This window comes from Bicyclus anynana, chromosome 2 (assembly GCF_947172395.1).
Source record: "Bicyclus anynana chromosome 2, ilBicAnyn1.1, whole genome shotgun sequence".
NCBI classification, from domain to species: domain Eukaryota; kingdom Metazoa; phylum Arthropoda; class Insecta; order Lepidoptera; family Nymphalidae; genus Bicyclus; species Bicyclus anynana.
In genome coordinates this window covers 14349020-14368264 of record NC_069084.1, presented here as the reverse complement: position 1 = coordinate 14368264, position 19245 = coordinate 14349020, and the positions used below count along the sequence as shown (strand labels likewise).

Below are 19245 nucleotides of genomic sequence, written 5' to 3'. Positions count from 1 at the left end.
CACTTAGACATCTTGATTCCAGCCCTGTAATATCGCTGTAAAAATGGAATAACTTCTCCCGTTTTCCCAACATTTCCCTTCACTGCTCTGCTCTTATTGATCGTAGCGTGATGAAAAGTATACTATAACCTGCCCAGGAGTATGAAGAATAATTCAACCAAGTTACGTTGAAATCTGTCGACTAGTTTTTGTTTCTATACCGAACATACAGACAAAAATTTTACTGATTGCATTCTTCGCATCAGCATCGATCACTAATAATCACTCGCTGATAGTTATTTTGGAAATATATTTCATGTACAGAAATGACCTCGCTACAGATTTATTATAGGTATAGATGTAGATATAAAGAATCTCTTTCTCGTCACGAGATATTTCATAGACACATGCAAAGATAGAAACCATAGTCAAACACCTTCAAGTGCCTAACTCACTTTTAGGTTGGAGACGTGTACTCTGGTGCTGTACATCTACCAGCTGTCGACTGCGCTGAGCTACTTGGAGAGCAAGAAGTTCGTGCACAGGGACATCGCCGCGAGGAACGTGCTGGTCTCTACCCCCACTTGTGTTAAGGTAGGGATTTGTATAATCTGTGTGTATATGTTATGGTAAAATTGTAAATACCGTTAGATTATAATTTATCTCGAGATTGTGAACTTTCGTAACTAGCCACGGCCGAAGCCTCCCACAAGCCAGGATCAATTAAGAAAACCTCTAATTGACCCAGCCGGGGATCGAACAGGACCTCAGTCTTGTAAATCCACCGCACATACCACTCTGCCACGGACTACGACCGTCAAAACTATGCCATTATACTTACTATAACTATATCCATGCGTAGATATCTTCCTCTTTTAAAACATTGGCAGCTATTTAATCCATTAATCAGAAGACAGAACAACGGTGGTCAGATATGCTATTTTTAATTAAGTTATATTTTATTTACAGTTAGCAGATTTCGGGCTATCAAAAATGGTAGAAGACAAATCATACTACAAAGCGTCGAGAGGCAAGTTGCCCATCAAGTGGATGGCGCCAGAGTCCATCAACTTCCGGCGGTTCACTTCCGCGTCGGATTGCTGGATGTTTGGTAAATTACTTATTTCTTTTACATAACATGTTTTAGTTCAGACGGACAGAGACGACAAGTGTTGGAAAACATATCGTTTCATACAAATAAACAATACATGACAGTTTATACACCACCAGGTTAAATCAATTACCTTCTATAGGACCTGCTTCGCTACAGGTTACCCCTCTGTCCAAACTATATGATCATGATCTATTAGATCGTGTTCAAACAAACTGCGTCTATAGAATCGATGTTTTATTGTGTTGATTACACGTGTGTGTATTACGATTTAAAATTTATAGTTGTGTGCATGTGTAAGGACACAGAATATATTGGTGTTAAATACTCGTATTTTCATGGTCAGGTCATGAAAAATGAGGCGCCCAAAAGAGGAAATTTCCACATTTCAAAGTTAGTTGTGGTCAACAACGAACGCTAATTAAATAAATATTACCTAAATCGTCTACAATGTCGAGTTGTGTGTTCAGGAAGTGTAAAACTATTTAGACATAAATAAATAATGGAATTAAAGTAATAAAATAAAATAAAATTAAGTATATTTATTTATATTTATTTATTATTCGGATCACTTTTTGCGGTGATTTTGTAGGGACGTAACCGATCTATAGTATGAAATTATCATTATGGAGCACATGTTGAGTTTCTTACAAATTCGATGTTAATGAACGTTGATATGACCTAGGACCTCAAGAAAAGTTACCATAGCTGTACCACGAAACTAAATTAATATTATCCAATTTTCCATGTTGTCTGTAATATTTTGCAGGTGTATGCATGTGGGAAATCCTGATGCTCGGCGTGAAGCCGTTCAGCGGAGTGAAAAACAATGACGTCATCGGGAAACTGGAGAACGGCGAGCGGCTAGCGCTGCCACCGCGATGTCCCCCGCGGCTCTACTCCGTCATGTCGCGCTGCTGGGCCTACGAGCCCTCGCAGAGGCCCACCGCGCACCAGCTGAAGGAGACCCTCTTGTGAGTGACCCAGTAGTAGTGCAAGAGCGGCTCCACTCCGTTAGTTTATTGTGCCTAAAGAAATTTACACGTAAACCTAATAACCACGATACTATTATGGAGTTTACTCCTTAAGAATCGATTCTTCATAAAAAAAATTAACGAATGACAGCGTTACGTTTTTTTGTGCGCAACCTATTCTGCGCGCCTTTCACCGTGCGCGTCCGCCAACATGCACATGCGTGCGGGTACGCACGCAGCAGCCTGCTGCACCTCGGTTGCGCACCTTTCACTTTTCAGGCGTATTATTGAGACGTACATAGTATATGCTGCGGGGTGTAACACACATATTTAGACAGTCGATCTGAAAGAGTCGTGCTTCAATGCTGACACACACTTTTTTATTCGAACGGTAGATATAATCCGACTCTGTTACATCAACTGTATGACTTACTTTTATTATGTTTATATTATTTTAGTGAGATCCTGCAAGAGGAGCGCAACACAGCGTGGGACACCATGCGGCGCGAGAACCGGCGCGTGGCGGCCGCCTCGTGGGGCGACGAGCCGCCGCCCAAGCCTTCGCGACCCTCCACTAACCTCACTGCTGGTATGTTGCCCAGTAGTTAGTATACTTATTCAAAGATCTTAGGCTAATGGTATAATTTTTTCCTATAAAAACGACTGTGCCTTAGACCACACGACTGTAGTAACACTTTATTCAAAAATTAAAAACTAAGCGCCATCTATGAACCACAGCATACAACAGTTATGAAGTATACAAAAAAGGAGTGTTTCAAAGTTCTCGCAGAACGCCATCTACTGGTAGTTTAAAATAACAATCACTGATGTCGGCACGTATTCTCAAAGCGTCGCCCGTTTACACTTTTCGTGACGGATTCACCAGCTTACTCTCCATGTCATAGTCATGTGTGCGTAAAGAAGTTTTACTTCAAAAAATCTAATTACACAAAAGACATGTCCTATCGAACATTGTCTCACGCCGTGTGTTGTGTGCGCAGCGGTGGAGTCGGGCGGGCCGCAGACGTACATCGTGGCGCAGAGCCCGCAGGTGCTGGCGCAGCTGCTGCGCGACAACCCCGCGCGCGCCGACCCGCACGCCTACACCACGCCCGCCTCGGTATTCAACACGCTCGCCGTCGACTTCACCCCCGCCCCCGCGCCCGCCGCCGAGCCGCCGCTCCACACCCGCCCCATCCCCGCCACGCAGCTGCAGCGCCTCGACCCCGTGGTGCCGGAACCCGAGCCCGCCTCCCCCGCCGCCACCCTCGCTGGCACCGTCGCCGCGCGCGACAGCTGCGACAACCTCTGCCCCAACCTCCCGCCCGCCGCCTCCCGCGAGGAGCTCGACGCCGCCCCCGACACCCCCGACAAGGAGGCGATCGAGCCCTATCCCAGTCGAGTCCGATCTCTAGAGAGGAGCCCCCGCGCGCCCGCCGACCGCGGCCCGATCCGCATGGGCTCGCTCGAGCGCAACCGCGGCGGCCTGGCCCACCGCGGCGCGCCGGTGCCCATCCCGCCGTTCGCGCGCCAGCACTCGGTGCCCGCGTCGCCGCCGCGCAGCCGCCGCGACCAGGACGTGGGCCAGTTCTCCGTGCAGGGCGGCATCAACGCGCAGCTGGCCGCCAGCGTCGTGAACAAGATGCGCCAGCAGCCCGAGCCGCCGCTCGTCGAGGAGATATACGACTTCGGCGGCGACCACGTCAAAAGCTGCGCCGCCATCGCCGCCCACAAGGCGGGCCTGTCCAAGTCCCAGCCGTACCGCCCGGTCGCGTCCGGGATGGCCGCCTCCCACCCTTCCTCCTACGGAGTTCCCGTGGGAGTCGTTCAGGGCGTCCCGTACTCCCCCACTTCGAAATCGGCCCAACAGATGTCCAAAATTCCAAGTCACTTCCGATCGGCCAGCCCCCTGCAGGCGTCGTCCCCGATGGGCGCGGTGCAGCCCATGTACGTCCAGCAAGCGTACACTCATAACCTGCAGGGCGCGCAAGCGATGTACCGCGCGCAAGTGTCGGCGCAGTGCGCCTCCATCGCCGGCGCTCAGCCGCAGCCGAGAGCGCAGTTCTCGTCGGCGACGGCAATGGATGCGCAAATTTACGCTTCTAGACAAGAGTGCTCGCCCGTGGTACCGGACGCGAAGCAGGTGACTTGATGATATTGCACCAGCATGAATTGGCAATTTTCGTTTCGAAATTTTTTTTTTTTTTTTATTTTGCAAATGGTTCAGTTTTGTAGATAGATTCTTTTTTTGCGCATGCTCGAATATCTCCCGGAATTGTTTTGGTCTTTGAGTTTCTTTTTTGTATATAAGTATCTTCTCGTCGCGCTGGATCTCGATGGGCTGTATTGATAACTGCGCTGGTCATCTTCAAAGGTCACTTTCTCTTGTATAAAAATAATCTCGGAAACTCCACTATGGCTCCCGGAAATGATGGTTGATAAAACCCCCTAACAGAATTTCTTGAAAGTATTTTATATTATGTAAATAAACATCCCGGTTCCGTTTCCTGTTCTATCCCAAACCCTTTGATCCTTATTATATTTTTAGTATAAGTGCCTGTTTTTTCTTTTTCCAGAGTTTTTGTCTGTTGGGTAATCCAGTAGAATTAGTTATATTTTATATCGTATTATTTACATTCCGAAATCACATATGAAATTTGTTTACGTGTGTTTTTATTTAAAGCTTTGCATCTTATTCAAAAGTACTGGTACAGTAGTGAATTTTATTTTTGTTACAAACGTTATGACGATTTTATATTTTTGTTGGTTTAATATTATTTTGTTTAGCGCTTAGTAAGTAACTTTGAAGATCAGCAGAAATATTTTTTTTTTATAAATATATTTTTATTTTGACTGTGCCTCAGTACAAGGTGCGTTACTTAATAGCGCATATTTATTGATCTGATATAGAATCTTCTATATCAGATCAATGAAGTTATATTTTCTAAACTGGCTTAGATCTGATCTGGTAACGTCGCGTTGAAATTCTAGATAGACTACAGACTTAAGTCTTTTTATTTAACTTAAGATTTAAACGTGACCCCAGACCCCTGTCATGCGCAAAGTTAATCAATTAAAACACAAAGCATCATAAATAAAATCGAAACAGTCAGCTTGAACAGTACTGTTTTTTTATTACAAGTTAGCCCTTGACTACAATCTCAGCTGATGGTAAGTGATGATGCAATCTAACATGGAAGCGTACCGGAACGCGAAATTGCTTGGCGGTCTTTCTCAGTGGTAACTAGCCACGGCCGAACCCTCCAACAGCTATACCTGGACCAATTAAGAAAACCTAATCGGACCAGCCGGGGATCAAACCCAGGATCTCCGTCTTATAAATCCACTGCGCATACCTCTGATTTTTTTTGATGAGATTTACATGAGAAACGCACTAGCGACTTGCAGCTATTAATTTCAAGTGTGATTTCTTCTTAATATTTCCAGTAAAAGAACTAACTTTGTGGTTGGTATAAACTAAAATTAAATCCAAATATTGGTGGTAAGGGGGGACAAAATTAACCAATCACTAAATCTATGTACAATTGTAGGCCTAGTAAATAAATAAAAATACTTAATTAACACACACATGCGTCAATGATATCTTGCCACGAGAGAATGACATATTTGTCGACCAATAGCGGCGAAATCAAAAGTATAAATATTTTCGATTTCGCCGTTATTGGTTGACAATATTATGTCTCTCTCGTTACTAGATATAACGTGGCATCCTAGGTCTATTGGTGATAAATATCTGTACAAACATGACACTAAATTAATAATTGTTATTAGCAGTAAAATGCCAAAGTGTGTTTGTACAAGTTAGAATATAAATAGGTGAATGTGTTACAGTATATGTATACATAATTACAAAGTTGGTTCTATAGTTTTTACTGATTTTAATCCTTATTTATATGGCGATAGAGTCCGGAGTTCGATACAGAACAAGCGGTGGAGAGGCGGCTGTTGGCCGAATTGGCGAGACAGCAGCACCAGAGTGAAGAGGATAGACGATGGTTACAAATGCAAGAAGATAATTTGGTTAGTTTTTGTTCAGATGCACTTTTTATTTTATTATTTTTTTAACAAAACTTATCTATTTTGCATAGTGTTTTATTTACATCTTTAATTTGTCATGATTTACATAATAGGTATGTTGTTTAGTATTGTACTAAAAGGGAGGATGATAAACACCTCTCCGTCGTGTAAGCCGTTTGGATATGTCCTGACCAGGGTTGCCAACTTTCACAGCCGCCATAACCGGACAACAAAATTCTGGTCATACTTACTCAAAATTAAAAAAAAAATCGGTTGTCTGTAAAGTCGGTTTACTGACGATAGTTGAACGTGACAACGTCATAAGAAAATACTGATGGAATGGTTGCATTTTTCAAAATAAAATGTTCGTTTTTCTAAAGTACTGTTTATTAATCTTCATAGGCCAGAATATACTTTATTTCTTGTAAAAAAAAGATGCCAACCCTAGAGCGAGGGAACGACGCATGACGTCATCTTTTTTGGAGTGTGCAGCCGGTTTCATCGAATTATAAGACGTTGTCACATCAAAAAGTGTTAATGAAAGAGTATTATTGAGAAGAATACAGTTGTACGAGACGATAATAAACTTAACAGATAGAATACAAAATACAGATAGGATTTGTTTTTCTTAAAATAATTGTACTTGCACGCTTTTATTCGTAACATTTTTAGATTTCTGTGCTGTCAACAACTAAACGTACGTCGCTGTTGCAACCGTAAAGTTCCTAAATACACAACTCGACATTGTATATGTGTAATTAGGTATTATTGTCTTAAATAACTTTCGTTATTTACTATGCAGCTCAATGAAATTAAAACAATTAGCCGCTTTAGTCCGCTTCAGTTTTGACGTGCTACTGTCATATCTCTGTTATAAAATCTTTGCTTCTAACACCCCACAATCCGGTCGAAAACCGGACGGTTGGGAACCCTGGTCCCGACTATGCAAGAGACAAAGTTAAAGAGTCAGTGTTCTATAGAATAAGTGATAGCCCAGTGGATATGACCTCTGCCTCCGATTCCGAAGGGTGTGGGGAGGGTTTGAATCCGGTCAAGGCATGCACCTCCAACTTTTCAGTTGTGTGCATTTTAAGAAATTAAATATCACGTGTCTCAAACGGTTAAGGAAAACATCGAGAGAAAACCTGTATACTAGAGCATCCGCATTGGGTCAGCGTGGTTGACTATTGGCCTAACCCCTCTCATTCTGAGAGAAGATTCGAGTCAGCAGTGAGCCGAATATGGGATGGTAACTAACGAAGAGTGTGTTTACATCTCTCTCTTACTCTCTCTATATCTGACTTTTCTTCCTCTCTTTTGTCTACAGAAACGCTTGTCTAACGTACAGCTAGTACCTCCTGCGGACGAAAACTCCGAGAAGTGTGAAGTGACACAAACTCCTGGCGCGCCAGACAGCAAACCCTCTAGTCAACCGCATTCAGGTAAACTATCCAAGTGATTTTAGTGTACCTACTTAGAGTACTCTTGATTAATTTTATTTTCTTAAATTGGTCCTTACTTTCTGTTTCCATTATAACGTTTAACTTCTCCTCCATAGCGGCAAATTCGTCAGAGACGAGTCCGGCGAATACTGTGAAACCCAAAGAAAGCAGGACACCCAGTGAAGACAAGGTAGCTAAATAAAACAATTCAGAATTTATAAAAAAAAAACACAATTTATAGAAAAAATTGTGAATCAAAAATAGGAAATCGATAAAAATTGCTCTCTCTTTTGTGACATCCTCAGACCAATTGCCGTAGGACTTGCCGCGCTAGACGTTACCCCTCTGTCAAAAGTATAATTATGATCTAACGTCTTTTTTTATACAAACTGCGTCTATAGAATCGATGTTTCATTATGTTAATTTTACACGTGTGTGTATTACGATTTAAATTTCTAGTTGTGTGTACTGTAAGGACACAGGATATATTTATCATTTTGTTGGTCAATTTGAGTCCAATACAAGTCCAAAGGTAATTGGTCTGAGGGCGATATTTTCGACTTCACTACTATTTTTCTTTTTTGTCATTTGACTTTCTCACGTCTCGAGATATGGCGACATGCACATCACGGGCCTACTAGCCTAAAATGGAGAATCCTTTAATGAAAATACACGATGAAACCAGGGTACCACAAACCAAGAGCCAGTGTACGTGGCGACGACGGCGGTGGTCCGCTGCGTGATGCGGCTGGCGGGCGTGGCCACGGCGACCACGCCCGCGCCGCCCGACCTGCTGGAGGCCGTGCGCGCCGTGGGCGCCGCGCTGCGCGGGCTGTGCGCCACCGTCGACAGCCTCGTGCGCTTCTACCCGCCCAATGCACAGAGGTACGTGCCCCTCTCTCTCCGCGTGCTCCCCGAACCTATTAAACTAATTCGTAAGAGATACTGTTTAGATTTTCACAAATCCCTCGGGAACCATGGATTTTTTCGGGATAAAAAGTAGCCTATGTGTTAATCCAGGTATATACAGGTTATATAGTATATCTTAATACCAAATTTCAGCTAATTCGGTTCAGTTCAGTAGTCGAGGCGTGAAAGAGTAACAAACATTCATATCATCAAAATCATCAGTTTTGCTAATCTAGGGAAACCATGGATTTTTTCGGGATAAAAACTAGCCTATTTGTCAATCCAGAGTAAAATCTATTTCCATTCCAAATTTCAGTCAAATCGCTTCAGTAGTAGCGGTAACAAACATCCAAACATCCATATTATAGTCAAATTGAGTAGGTATTTTAAACTATGTAAACAAACAAAAACAGCTGACTCAGGGGTGCTCAACATTTTATCATTATTTACGAATATTATCATGAAATAAAACTTCCTGTGATAAACAAATATTTTTTTAATTCTATATTCCTATATAATATATCCTGTTATTTATCAAACAGATAATGCTTCACTTATATTAAGGGTTCCGTAGGCAATAAAGAACTCTTATAGTTTTGTTTCTTTATTATGTAGAAGCAAGCATAAGGTTTCCTCGACATATTTAAACACATTAATCAAAACGGTTTTCTCGGAGGGCGATAAGGGTGATTGATTCGTACGTTTCTTTTTTGGTGACGGAAACAATAGCAACGCGGAATAACTGCTCCGGCTAGTACCAGGCTCCGGTTCACTAATTTTCGTACTAAACTAAATAAAATTAATTAATTAAACTGATAAAAAACCCGACTGCATAAATGATAAAAAAACTGAAAAGAAAAAAAAAGCTCAGTCCAGAAGTGTAGAAAACAATTAGAAAACAGTCGGGACCTATTATATTGAATAGAATGATTTTCGTCTACATTTTTTATTAGGTCCCGACTTTAGTTTGATCAATTTTTGTATCATTTATGCCGGGTTTTTATATTTGTTTAATTAATTAATTTATTTCACACTTTTTAGTTACGATAGATGGTGAATTTCGGATTTATTGGTTACGTTTGTTACAAAGTACGATAATGTATACCTAAGTCCAACCGAAATTAAGTAAATATTCAAAAAATCTACGCAACCCTCGGTGGCCGAATCCGACTCGCACTTGTCCGATTTTTATAATCAATATATTTCTTTTAGTCTATTTTAGGTGTTTTATAACTACACTTCATAAACCTCGCACCTTATAGTCGTCCGCCTCGCGTATTATGTATAGACTTAATTAATATTAGAATTAATAAATAACGTTTTCCTAATTGTAGTTTTTTTAACATGGCCATGATATACTATTTTGAAATTCTCACAAAAATCCCTTGAATTTGATTCGCATGTTGCAATATTCACAAAAAAAAAACTTCACCCCGATTCTATAGCGTCTCACAGTCGTCTTGTTGGTTTTTTTTTTCTAATTTCACCTATCTAAGAACACTTGGGTTATTAAAACAAATCTAACGTTATCTGAATTACGTAAATCCGTTCAACGGTTTGGAAGATATGAGGTAATAAAGAATATTACATACATACATACAAGATACGCGCGAAAAACATAACCCTTCTTGCAGTCGGGTAAAAACAGTAAACAAACAACAAATAAACTATAATTAACAATAACAACGAAACGAGTACAAAACGAAATAACAAAAATTACAAGGGAAGAAAATACGCACGACAGACTGGATTTAGTTAACGAATCATTAACGAATACTGATATATAAGTAGGAGTATTAGTCATAGACAGCAAATAAAGTAGTGTTCTGTGCTGTGAAGTGTGAACTGTCAAATGTCAAATCTTCTTTCACTTATTAATACAAAATCAAAAAAATTATCATAGTATATGGTAATTCTGCAATAAATGAAAGGTTAAATTCACATTAAAATAAAAGAAATCATTGTTTTAATTACAACTTCTTTCTTCTTTTGATATGAAAATACGACATTTATAAAATAATTAAAGTTATAATTTAATTTTATAAATGCACATTTAATACCCATAAAACTCAATATCTTTATTTTTCATAATGGTTTGTGACTCATGTCTGCTTGGGTTCTTTTTATGTCGTTTGTATTGTTTTTGTGCAAACTCTATATATTTAACATAGAGGAATTAGAAATGGAAATGGATCGCACCCAAATGCAGCAACAAAATTGTCTGTCGTTTTTGGAAGGGTACGAGGTAAACTCAGTCATCGATAATATTTAACAAAAATAAATAATAAAATATTTAACAAGAATAATATAATCTGTACACAGAATATTAAATTAATGGATCGATGTTTTGCTGTTTGTTCGTTCGTTAGAAGAATAGTATCTATTTTTCTTTTAGATATTGTTTTTATTACAAATTTATTATTTATTATAATTATGTTTTTGATGACCTCCGTGGCGCAGTGGTATGCGCGGTGGATTTACAAGAAGGAGGTCCTGGGTTGGATTCCCGACTGGGCTGATTGAGGTTTTCTTAATTGGACCAGGTCTGACTGGTGGAAGGCTTCGGCCGTGGCTAGTTACCACCCTACCGGCAAAGACGTACCGCCGAGCGATTTAGCGTTCCGGTACGATGCCGTAACCGAAAGGGGTGTGGATTTTCATCCTCCTCCTTACAAGTTAGCCCGCTTCCATCTAAGACTACATCATCACTTACCATCAGGTGAGATTGTAGTCAAGGGCTAACTTGTAAACAATAAAAAAAAATCTTAGATTGCATCATCGCTTACCATCAGGTGAAACTGAAAACGAACGTCACGTCATCTTTTAGTGAATTAGAAGTTGTTGACCATTTTTCATGCCATTGAACTACTTACTACACAAACCGGAATGATTAGGGAGTTTTATCAGTCGACGAAAACGATTACAACAATGAAACATCGATACGATATAAGTATACACGCGTTAGATCGTTGGTTGTTTGACAGAGAGGTAACGTCTTGCGGGGCAGGTCTTTCTATAATTGGTCCGTGATAATTAATTTGTTGTATGTGAATCCGGACTCAAAAGGGCTAGAACCCAGAGCCGTAAAGCTTATTATTAAAAATAAAATGTATGTGAATCGAAACGAAAAGTGTCGCTTAAAAGAACCTTTTTGAGTAGTATTATTGTTGTGTAAAAAACCTAAAGTTGTGGACTATAGTAGGATATGCTTTTCTATACATACATTTTATTTCATTTAGTTCAAGTATAAATTTTACAAGTGGATAAGATATTTTTATTAGAGGGCGCCGCTTCGCCTCCCTAAATATTTAACTAGAAATAGGCGTTCTTTTCATATGTTGATTTTGTTCGCAGAGAGGTTGAAATGGCTCACCAAGTGTTAAGCAAGGACATGGCCGCCTTGGTGGAGGCGATGCGGCTCGCGATACACTACTGTCGCACCACGCTTCACCACGACTACACCAAGTGAGTATTTCATTACCTAAGAATATCAGGAAAGTATCAACGAATATCAATACTATCAATGAAGGCTTACAGTCATTCAGTGAACAGCGAGTTATGCTATCTTAGACTGCGTGATCGATGCATAAATGTGAAGATCCACAGAAGAACCAAAGTAACCGACTTAGCTCATCTAGTTGCGAAGCTGAAGTCGCAAGCTGTAAGTCAATCAATGACATCGTACAGGCTCTAGGGAGCTGCTGGATGCAATCGTTTCTAGACCGGAATATTGGATATCCTTACAAGAGGCATGTGTCTAGTAGTGCTTTTCCAACAGCTGATAATGGTGATGAATACTGTGCTGCTCTAGACTGTTTAGATTCCAAAATACGTGGAATTATTAGATCTATTTCCCATTCCAGGAGCATGCTGGCCGCCGCGCACGTACTAGCAATGGACGCAAAGAACCTCCTCGACGTCGTCGACTGTATCCGCGAAAGGCATCCTCACATCGACTGGAAGTCAGCCCTCCAACTGGACGAACCTCAAACCTCATCACCCCCACCAAACTGCCAAAACCTCGACTCACAGAACCAGGTACCTACCTCCCAACCAACAACACCTCAAACCGTTCTTAGTACCCAATCGTCGGTCCAGGAAACGGATTCCCCACCTAAGCCGGACTTCAAAATAAACCAACCAGTGACAACAGTAACGACTGCTCTCAACCTCTCCGACCACGTACCTAAAGAACACAACAGCTTGCCCGTCACAACTAATCGAGTGTCTACCCTCATTCACAATTACAACTTATACGGTAACGTCAGAGAACCCCAGCACATATACGGCAACGAAGGCGTATCGTTCCAACACTCGCAGTCGTGCGACGATTCGAAAATCGATTTGGCACCCATTGAGTCGGTCAAGAGCCGCGTGCAAGCGATATCGGGGAAAATCGATACACCCCCGATTTATTCGGTCAGCAAAAAGATGGTGTCGATCGATCAGAACATTGGCCACGATCAAGGATGAATGTTTGATGAATGTTAGAGTTTTGTTTTTCGCTTGTAGTGAGTGTTGATTTGACGTTGTTCTTTGGTGCCAGCGTAGCTAGGATGTTTTCTCCTACAAGTATTTTGCAACGCTTCATTCGTGTGCTATGAATTGAATATCCGATGAATTGTCCAAGGGGAACTTTGTTCAACTGTGATCCAATAATATATAATTGGGTATCTTTTTCCAAAATTTTATGAAAACAAAATATAAAATAGGTACTCTCAATCGAGAGTTTCCACAATTTTATTGACATTACTAATGATGAACCTTTTTTGGAAATAATCTGTCAACTTTCTTATCAGATTCAAAGAGCTCCACTTTAAAAACACTTTTTTATTCTTATAATATAAACCCGATTTAAATAAAAAGTATACCAAATATAACTTCACTAGCCGCCTTGAAAAATAAAATATGATCTTCAATCATCCCAAAAATAGTACATAATAGATAGCGCCATTATTTAGTTAAATAATAGAGCCAGTAATGAAAAATTCCAAATGGCCTAAAAGGAGGAATGATCCTAGCTACGCCTACGTGGTTTCCAGTAAGCCTCGTGTATTAACGATAATCTCGTGAAGATACAAAGACACTAGCGCTAAAGTTGAAGCTCTTTCCTATCAACCTCAGACCAATTACAGAAGGACCAGTACCGCACCGAAATTCACAAACAACATTGTCTGTTATTTTCTGAGGTAAACGGACATAGATTTGGTACTTATCTTTATTACTAAACTAAAAGATTTTGCCCGTTTTTTACACCATTCAACTACACAAAAAGGTATTATTACGGAGGTCTTTAACCGACGAACACAATAACAACTATGAAACATCTATCGTTGATCATATACTTTGACAGAAAAGTCTTAACGGGGCAGGTCCTATACGATAATAATTGGTCTGAGCTCTCAACGCACTGAAAGAGCGCTCTCTTTCATTGCATTGGGACGATAGTTTTGACTCTGCTGCTATTGGTCGACGTTTGTCTTGTACTCGTCTCGAGATATCATGGTGCGTGTTTTAGGCATACTGGAGTTTTATTGTGGCAGGGCTATGAGGCGTTAGTGTTTAGTACTTACCGGAGAGCATTTATTTTACTGTAACAGTGTCGCTTCCATTTTATTATCCGTAAGCTATGTTAGCTTATTTGAAGGAATACCTTTCGATTGCTCAATGTTTTGTAGCGAAATTTGGAACATTAGTTTTGATTGAAATATGTATCTATGACTTTGTCTGTTGTGTATTCATTTATTGGACTTTCGGAAGTTTATTCGTGTGTTTATTGATCGACGTTGGTTTTGTGTGAATCTATAAATTAATTTCAGTTGGCACATTGTTTATTTTTCATGTTTGACTAAATTTATAAATTGTGTTGTCTTATTTAAAAAAGATTCACACAAAATCAACGTAAATCTGGGGTGCATTGTGACAGACAGATGTTTCAGTACTTCACAACAATTGTGCTCAATATTGAATTTATCATCGTATTCACAATCAACCATGTTACATTTCCATTCAAAACGATTTGCTTTCGTGAAATTCTGAATAGCAGCCTGAAATTGATAAGTCTCTTTGATATATTCTATTTACTTTTTGCAATCCTTTTGAACTTAACATAAAACATTTCTAGACTTATCTACATTATTTTCAAAGTCATTTCACAATCGTTCACAGTTATGGTCAATCTATTCCGGGAAGTCCATTTAACTTTGGATGTAGAGGTATAGGTAAGGTGACAGACCACGCGCGTTTGTGTGTATAAACTAAAGATTTGTTTAGTTAAAGATTTTTTTCGATTGTATATAAATGCTGTAGGCTCGTAATGTGACCTCAGCAGCTTCACCAGATCATCAGATATAGGAAGACCTTGTCTTCGCCAGCGAAGATGACGGTAGCTTGTGTTTGTGTTGCCAGGGAAGCATTATCAGCCTTTATGTCATCATCAGATGTAAAGGAAATTTTTCGGGCGTCTAGTTCTACAATCGGCATCGGTATCGGGGGTGTTGTTGCAATCATCAACCACCAGTTATGGTTAAAGAACGTTCCTTCGATTTTGCATACCAACACGATGTCTGTCATCTATCAAAAGCTTGTCTGTCCACCTTAAATTTATATCCAAAGCGAAACAGTCTTCCTAAAAGTAAACAAACTATAACATAATATTCAACTGTGCAATGCTCCCAGCGCAAAATTAGTAACATAATGTAAATCCTAACATATCATCGGCATTGTTTCGCTTCGAATAAATCATATTATATCGTGTTGCTTCGTGTCCAGATATTGTTATACATATCTTAAGTAATGTATAATTTTTGAATAATCGTTGAAGCAATGGATGACAAAGGCGTTAATAAAAGTAATTTAAGTAAAGACAGACGATTTCTAGCCTGGGGAGGGAAATTTATATTTACTCCTGAATGGTTTCTACGACAAATAAAGAAATACAATCTTTTCGTTCATTTAAATCTTTGGTTTGTAGACATACAGTATTTATTAGATAATATAAATTTAATATTTTTTTTCAATTGACGTGAGCACATTTTATAACGCCCTTTTTCGAATCTGCGCTTCAATGATAACTTTAACTTGGCGCTTAAGGACTTCATGATAGTGGACTTAGTTCGACACGAGCTTTTTGGTTCTATTCATGACATGGAGATTTTTTTGAAAGTTCACATTTGTCTTGCACAAATTGCAAAACACATTTTTGCGTGACAAAAATTAAATCTTTCATTTTAGGTCACTGTATTAGAGCGATTACATCATTTAACTCTCAATACTATCATCATGCCATTGTGTATTTTTTTTTTGTTTTACCTGGAAGCTTATACTGTGCTCGTGTATCAAAAAAGACACAAGCACAGTATTTGAATGTAGCACATATAAAAATAAATTAAGTAACACGAGTATGTATAGTGAATCTATTCTAGGATGTCTGTATGGCTTTAGATGTAGTGGTAAAATGACAAGTGCGTTTCTGTTTTTTTGTTTTCTTAAGGTATTCTTATGGTATTTTAAGATAGTTCCTTCAATCTCCAACGCACTGAGCTTTAACTGTCTACCTGTGTAAAGGTACACCTTTAGGCCAATCAAAGAGCTTATAATATAATTCTATAAGTCTTACACTGTGCTTAAGATACATGCCACGATCTAAAACATATCTACGAGTATGTCCGATCGCAACGAAAGGGAGGACGAAATTCTCGATTCGTCAGCTATTGGTCGACATTATATCTTTATCTCTTAGCAAGAAATGTCTTTGACACATCTTAGGCCTACTATCTACTAGGCCCAGGTTCATCCAAAGCCATACAGAGTTTTTCCACAAGTAGACAAACTATACATACAATTAGCCGAATTCAAAAAAGGAGGAGGTTCTCAATTTCACGCGTATGTTTTTTTGTTTTATTTCTAAAATCACCATTACACAGACTGCAAAGTAACCGATTGATAATATTGATTTGTGATATTATTGCCAATAACTGACCTAATTCGTATTGATACATTGTACCGTTTACTCGTAAGGTTGATTCATAGGCCTATATAGGGAGGGGGGGGGGGGGCTAGTATAGCCCTGTGCCCACCATAGGATTGTGGACTACCGATATGGAATTTTATAGTTATACTAATAATAACCCCTCCCCCCGCCCTCCCAGGAAATAATCCTAGATACGCCAATGGGTTAACACAATCACACGTGTAAATCATAAACGCATTCCACTAAATTGCACCTACGATGTAGGTTACGCAATTATTTTCATACAAATTTTATATTTTTGGCATAATGTGTAAATGTTCGTGTACTAATACAGATTGCTATGGATTGCGATATGTTTCATCTTATAGTAATTTATTTATTGGATATTTGAATTTAAGAGTCCAAAAATAACTACTGTTTTTACAAGTTTAGCGAAATTTATATCTTTTTATTTACTGTAAGTACAATATATATTTTTTTTTTAATTATTATTATACCACACATAAAATGTTTCTAGTTTGGATACATTATATAGAGGATCAAGAAGTTTAACGCATAAATATAAATAAATAAATAAATATCTATATTTGTATAATTTTCGCTATTACAATTAGCATTCTTAAACTTATATCGCAATCCAAAGAGATTTGTTTTAATTCAAAACAGAATTAAATCTGCCTCAAAACAATAATAAAGTTATTAACTTAACTGTATTATAATAATTTGATGTTTATCAATAAAGTATTATTTTGTAATCGTATTGTATTAAACGTGTATAATATTTTAGTTAAGGTGCGTACAGTTGTCACAACACTGCATTTAAGTTTCTCGACAAATTCGTACTAGTATAGGCGGATGCAATATTTGTGACGTCTCCGAAATAAGGTGCAGGTTGTACAAAAATGGGTACGGGGAATCAATAACGGGTGCCCCGCTGCTGAGTGACCGGTGATACCTAAAATCTTGTATTGCGTAGCTTAACACACGACGTTCGGAACCTTCAAAAACATTGCATCCGACTATACTAGTACCTGATTCGCATTGAGTGAATGTACTAAACTACTAGATATCTGTTTTACAGTAATTATACTGATTTTGATAAGTTTTGCTTTTTTATATTTCATAATAAGTGAAAGGCTGTTTATCTAGATACTTCAAAATAAATATTTTAAATCTGTAATGGTGCTCGACGCAAGTAGATTAGTTTCCAAATACGATAATAGGAAATGTGTCTTTAATTTAATTCAAATTACTGATTATTAGTTTTTGTTTTAATTCCTGGACATTTTAAATTTTTAGATATGTGCCCTTTTTGAAAATGCATATTCATTTATTTGTATTGCATCAAAGCATGTTTACAAGATGTAAACAATTTTTTTAGATAATTTTTTGCCTTTACTGGGATGCAATGTTTTTTACAGAATTTAATTTCTTTATGTTAGATTATAAAAATTTCGTTTACAAGTATGTAGGTACTTACTAATAAAATGTCAAGTTCTGATCATATCAAATGAATTTAAGATCAATATAATTTTGATCACTATAAATGATGATTTATCTCCATATTATGATAAAGATTTTGAAACAACTAGTGTGATAGTACATTTACTTCAATGTTATATATAATATTTTCTTTGTAAAAATGTACAAAACTAATCGATTGTCCATAATTAATTATTTTAATTTTTATCCAAAGTTTTATTATAAGCGTAGATCTCAAGATGGAATTTTGTAGAGATAGATTGATTTGATTAGTTGTACACAATTAATTATATTATATTATTATCAGAATTTATTTATTTGATGAGTCTTCATTGATATTGATATATGTAAAGTTGTTTTAGTAATGTGTTTAGAGTAAGCAGGATTCATTCCAAAGTATATGGTATGTAAGCAGGCTCGTAGTATCGTCCATGTATCGTAGGTGAGCTGCTCGAGATTATTTTACGAATATCCCTTGACGTGGACCGGATTTTGTTTATGCATTAAACTGAATAAAGGACAGGTCAAAATGTTGCCTTTTATTTCCACTTCACTGACTGGTAGAGACATTTGTAGCATAAAATCGCAGTCTTTCATTCTGATGGCACTAGAAATATTTCTTGTTCGTTCTAGGTGTTGAATGATTGTGTACTTAGATAAGTATGTTTGTAAAATGGTGGTAAACAAAAAAAATAAACCTTGGCTGAATTTGTTGTGAGCTCTTCTCGGACTTCTATGGAACCCTCGCAACTTTAATTTTAAGTTTTCCACTTTAATTAACACCATTAATGACAACTTGAATTTTCAAAAGTAATTGAGCCTAATTAAAAAAAAATATTTGAATTTGATCCCCGGCTGGACCGATTGAAGTTTTCTTGATTGGTCCAGGTCTAGCTGGTGGGATGCTACGCCATGGCTAGTTCCCTCCTACCAGCAAAGACGCACCGCCAAGCGATTTAGTGTCCCGGTACGACGTCGTGTAGAAGCCGAAAGGGGTGTGGTTTTTCATCCTTCTAACAAGTTAGCCCGCTTCCATCTTAGATTGATTATCACTTACCATCAGGTAAGATTGTATTCGAGGGCTAACTTATATAAGTACTGTTCCAAAGGGATAAGAAAGTAACTTCTAGTCTAACTTAAAAAATATTGATAAAATCTAGGTATAAAATCGCGCTAGTCCGGCCGCTCAGAGATTGCGTTTCTGACATCGTTATTATTACTCGATAATAAGGATAAAGATGTTTAAATATCTCATTGACATTGACAGGTGTTAGAAACGCAATCTCTGAGTTGGACTTTAGGTTTATGTGTACCTATGTATCTAACTATCTATGTCTA

The 19245-nt window shown here is 38.6% G+C and overlaps 1 protein-coding gene across 10 annotated transcripts in view; it reads left to right on the top strand.

Moving 5' to 3' along the window:
- LOC112051544 (focal adhesion kinase 1) overlaps positions 1–18437 on the top strand; it is a 181506-nt gene extending 163069 nt beyond the window's left edge. For all 10 annotated transcript variants that reach the window (XM_052889034.1, XM_052889031.1, XM_052889026.1 and 7 more), the window contains 11 exons: positions 441–573; positions 949–1090; positions 1860–2064; positions 2523–2653; positions 3066–3184; positions 5989–6105; positions 7430–7544; positions 7661–7734; positions 8230–8429; positions 11808–11918; positions 12317–18437. In XM_052889034.1, coding sequence (XP_052744994.1) covers positions 441–573; positions 949–1090; positions 1860–2064; positions 2523–2653; positions 3066–3184; positions 5989–6105; positions 7430–7544; positions 7661–7734; positions 8230–8429; positions 11808–11918; positions 12317–12926 — 1957 coding nt within the window. In that variant the 3' untranslated portion in view covers positions 12927–18437. The remainder of the gene's footprint in view (positions 1–440; positions 574–948; positions 1091–1859; positions 2065–2522; positions 2654–3065; positions 3185–5988; positions 6106–7429; positions 7545–7660; positions 7735–8229; positions 8430–11807; positions 11919–12316) is intronic.
- Positions 18438–19245: the final 808 nt, after the last annotated feature.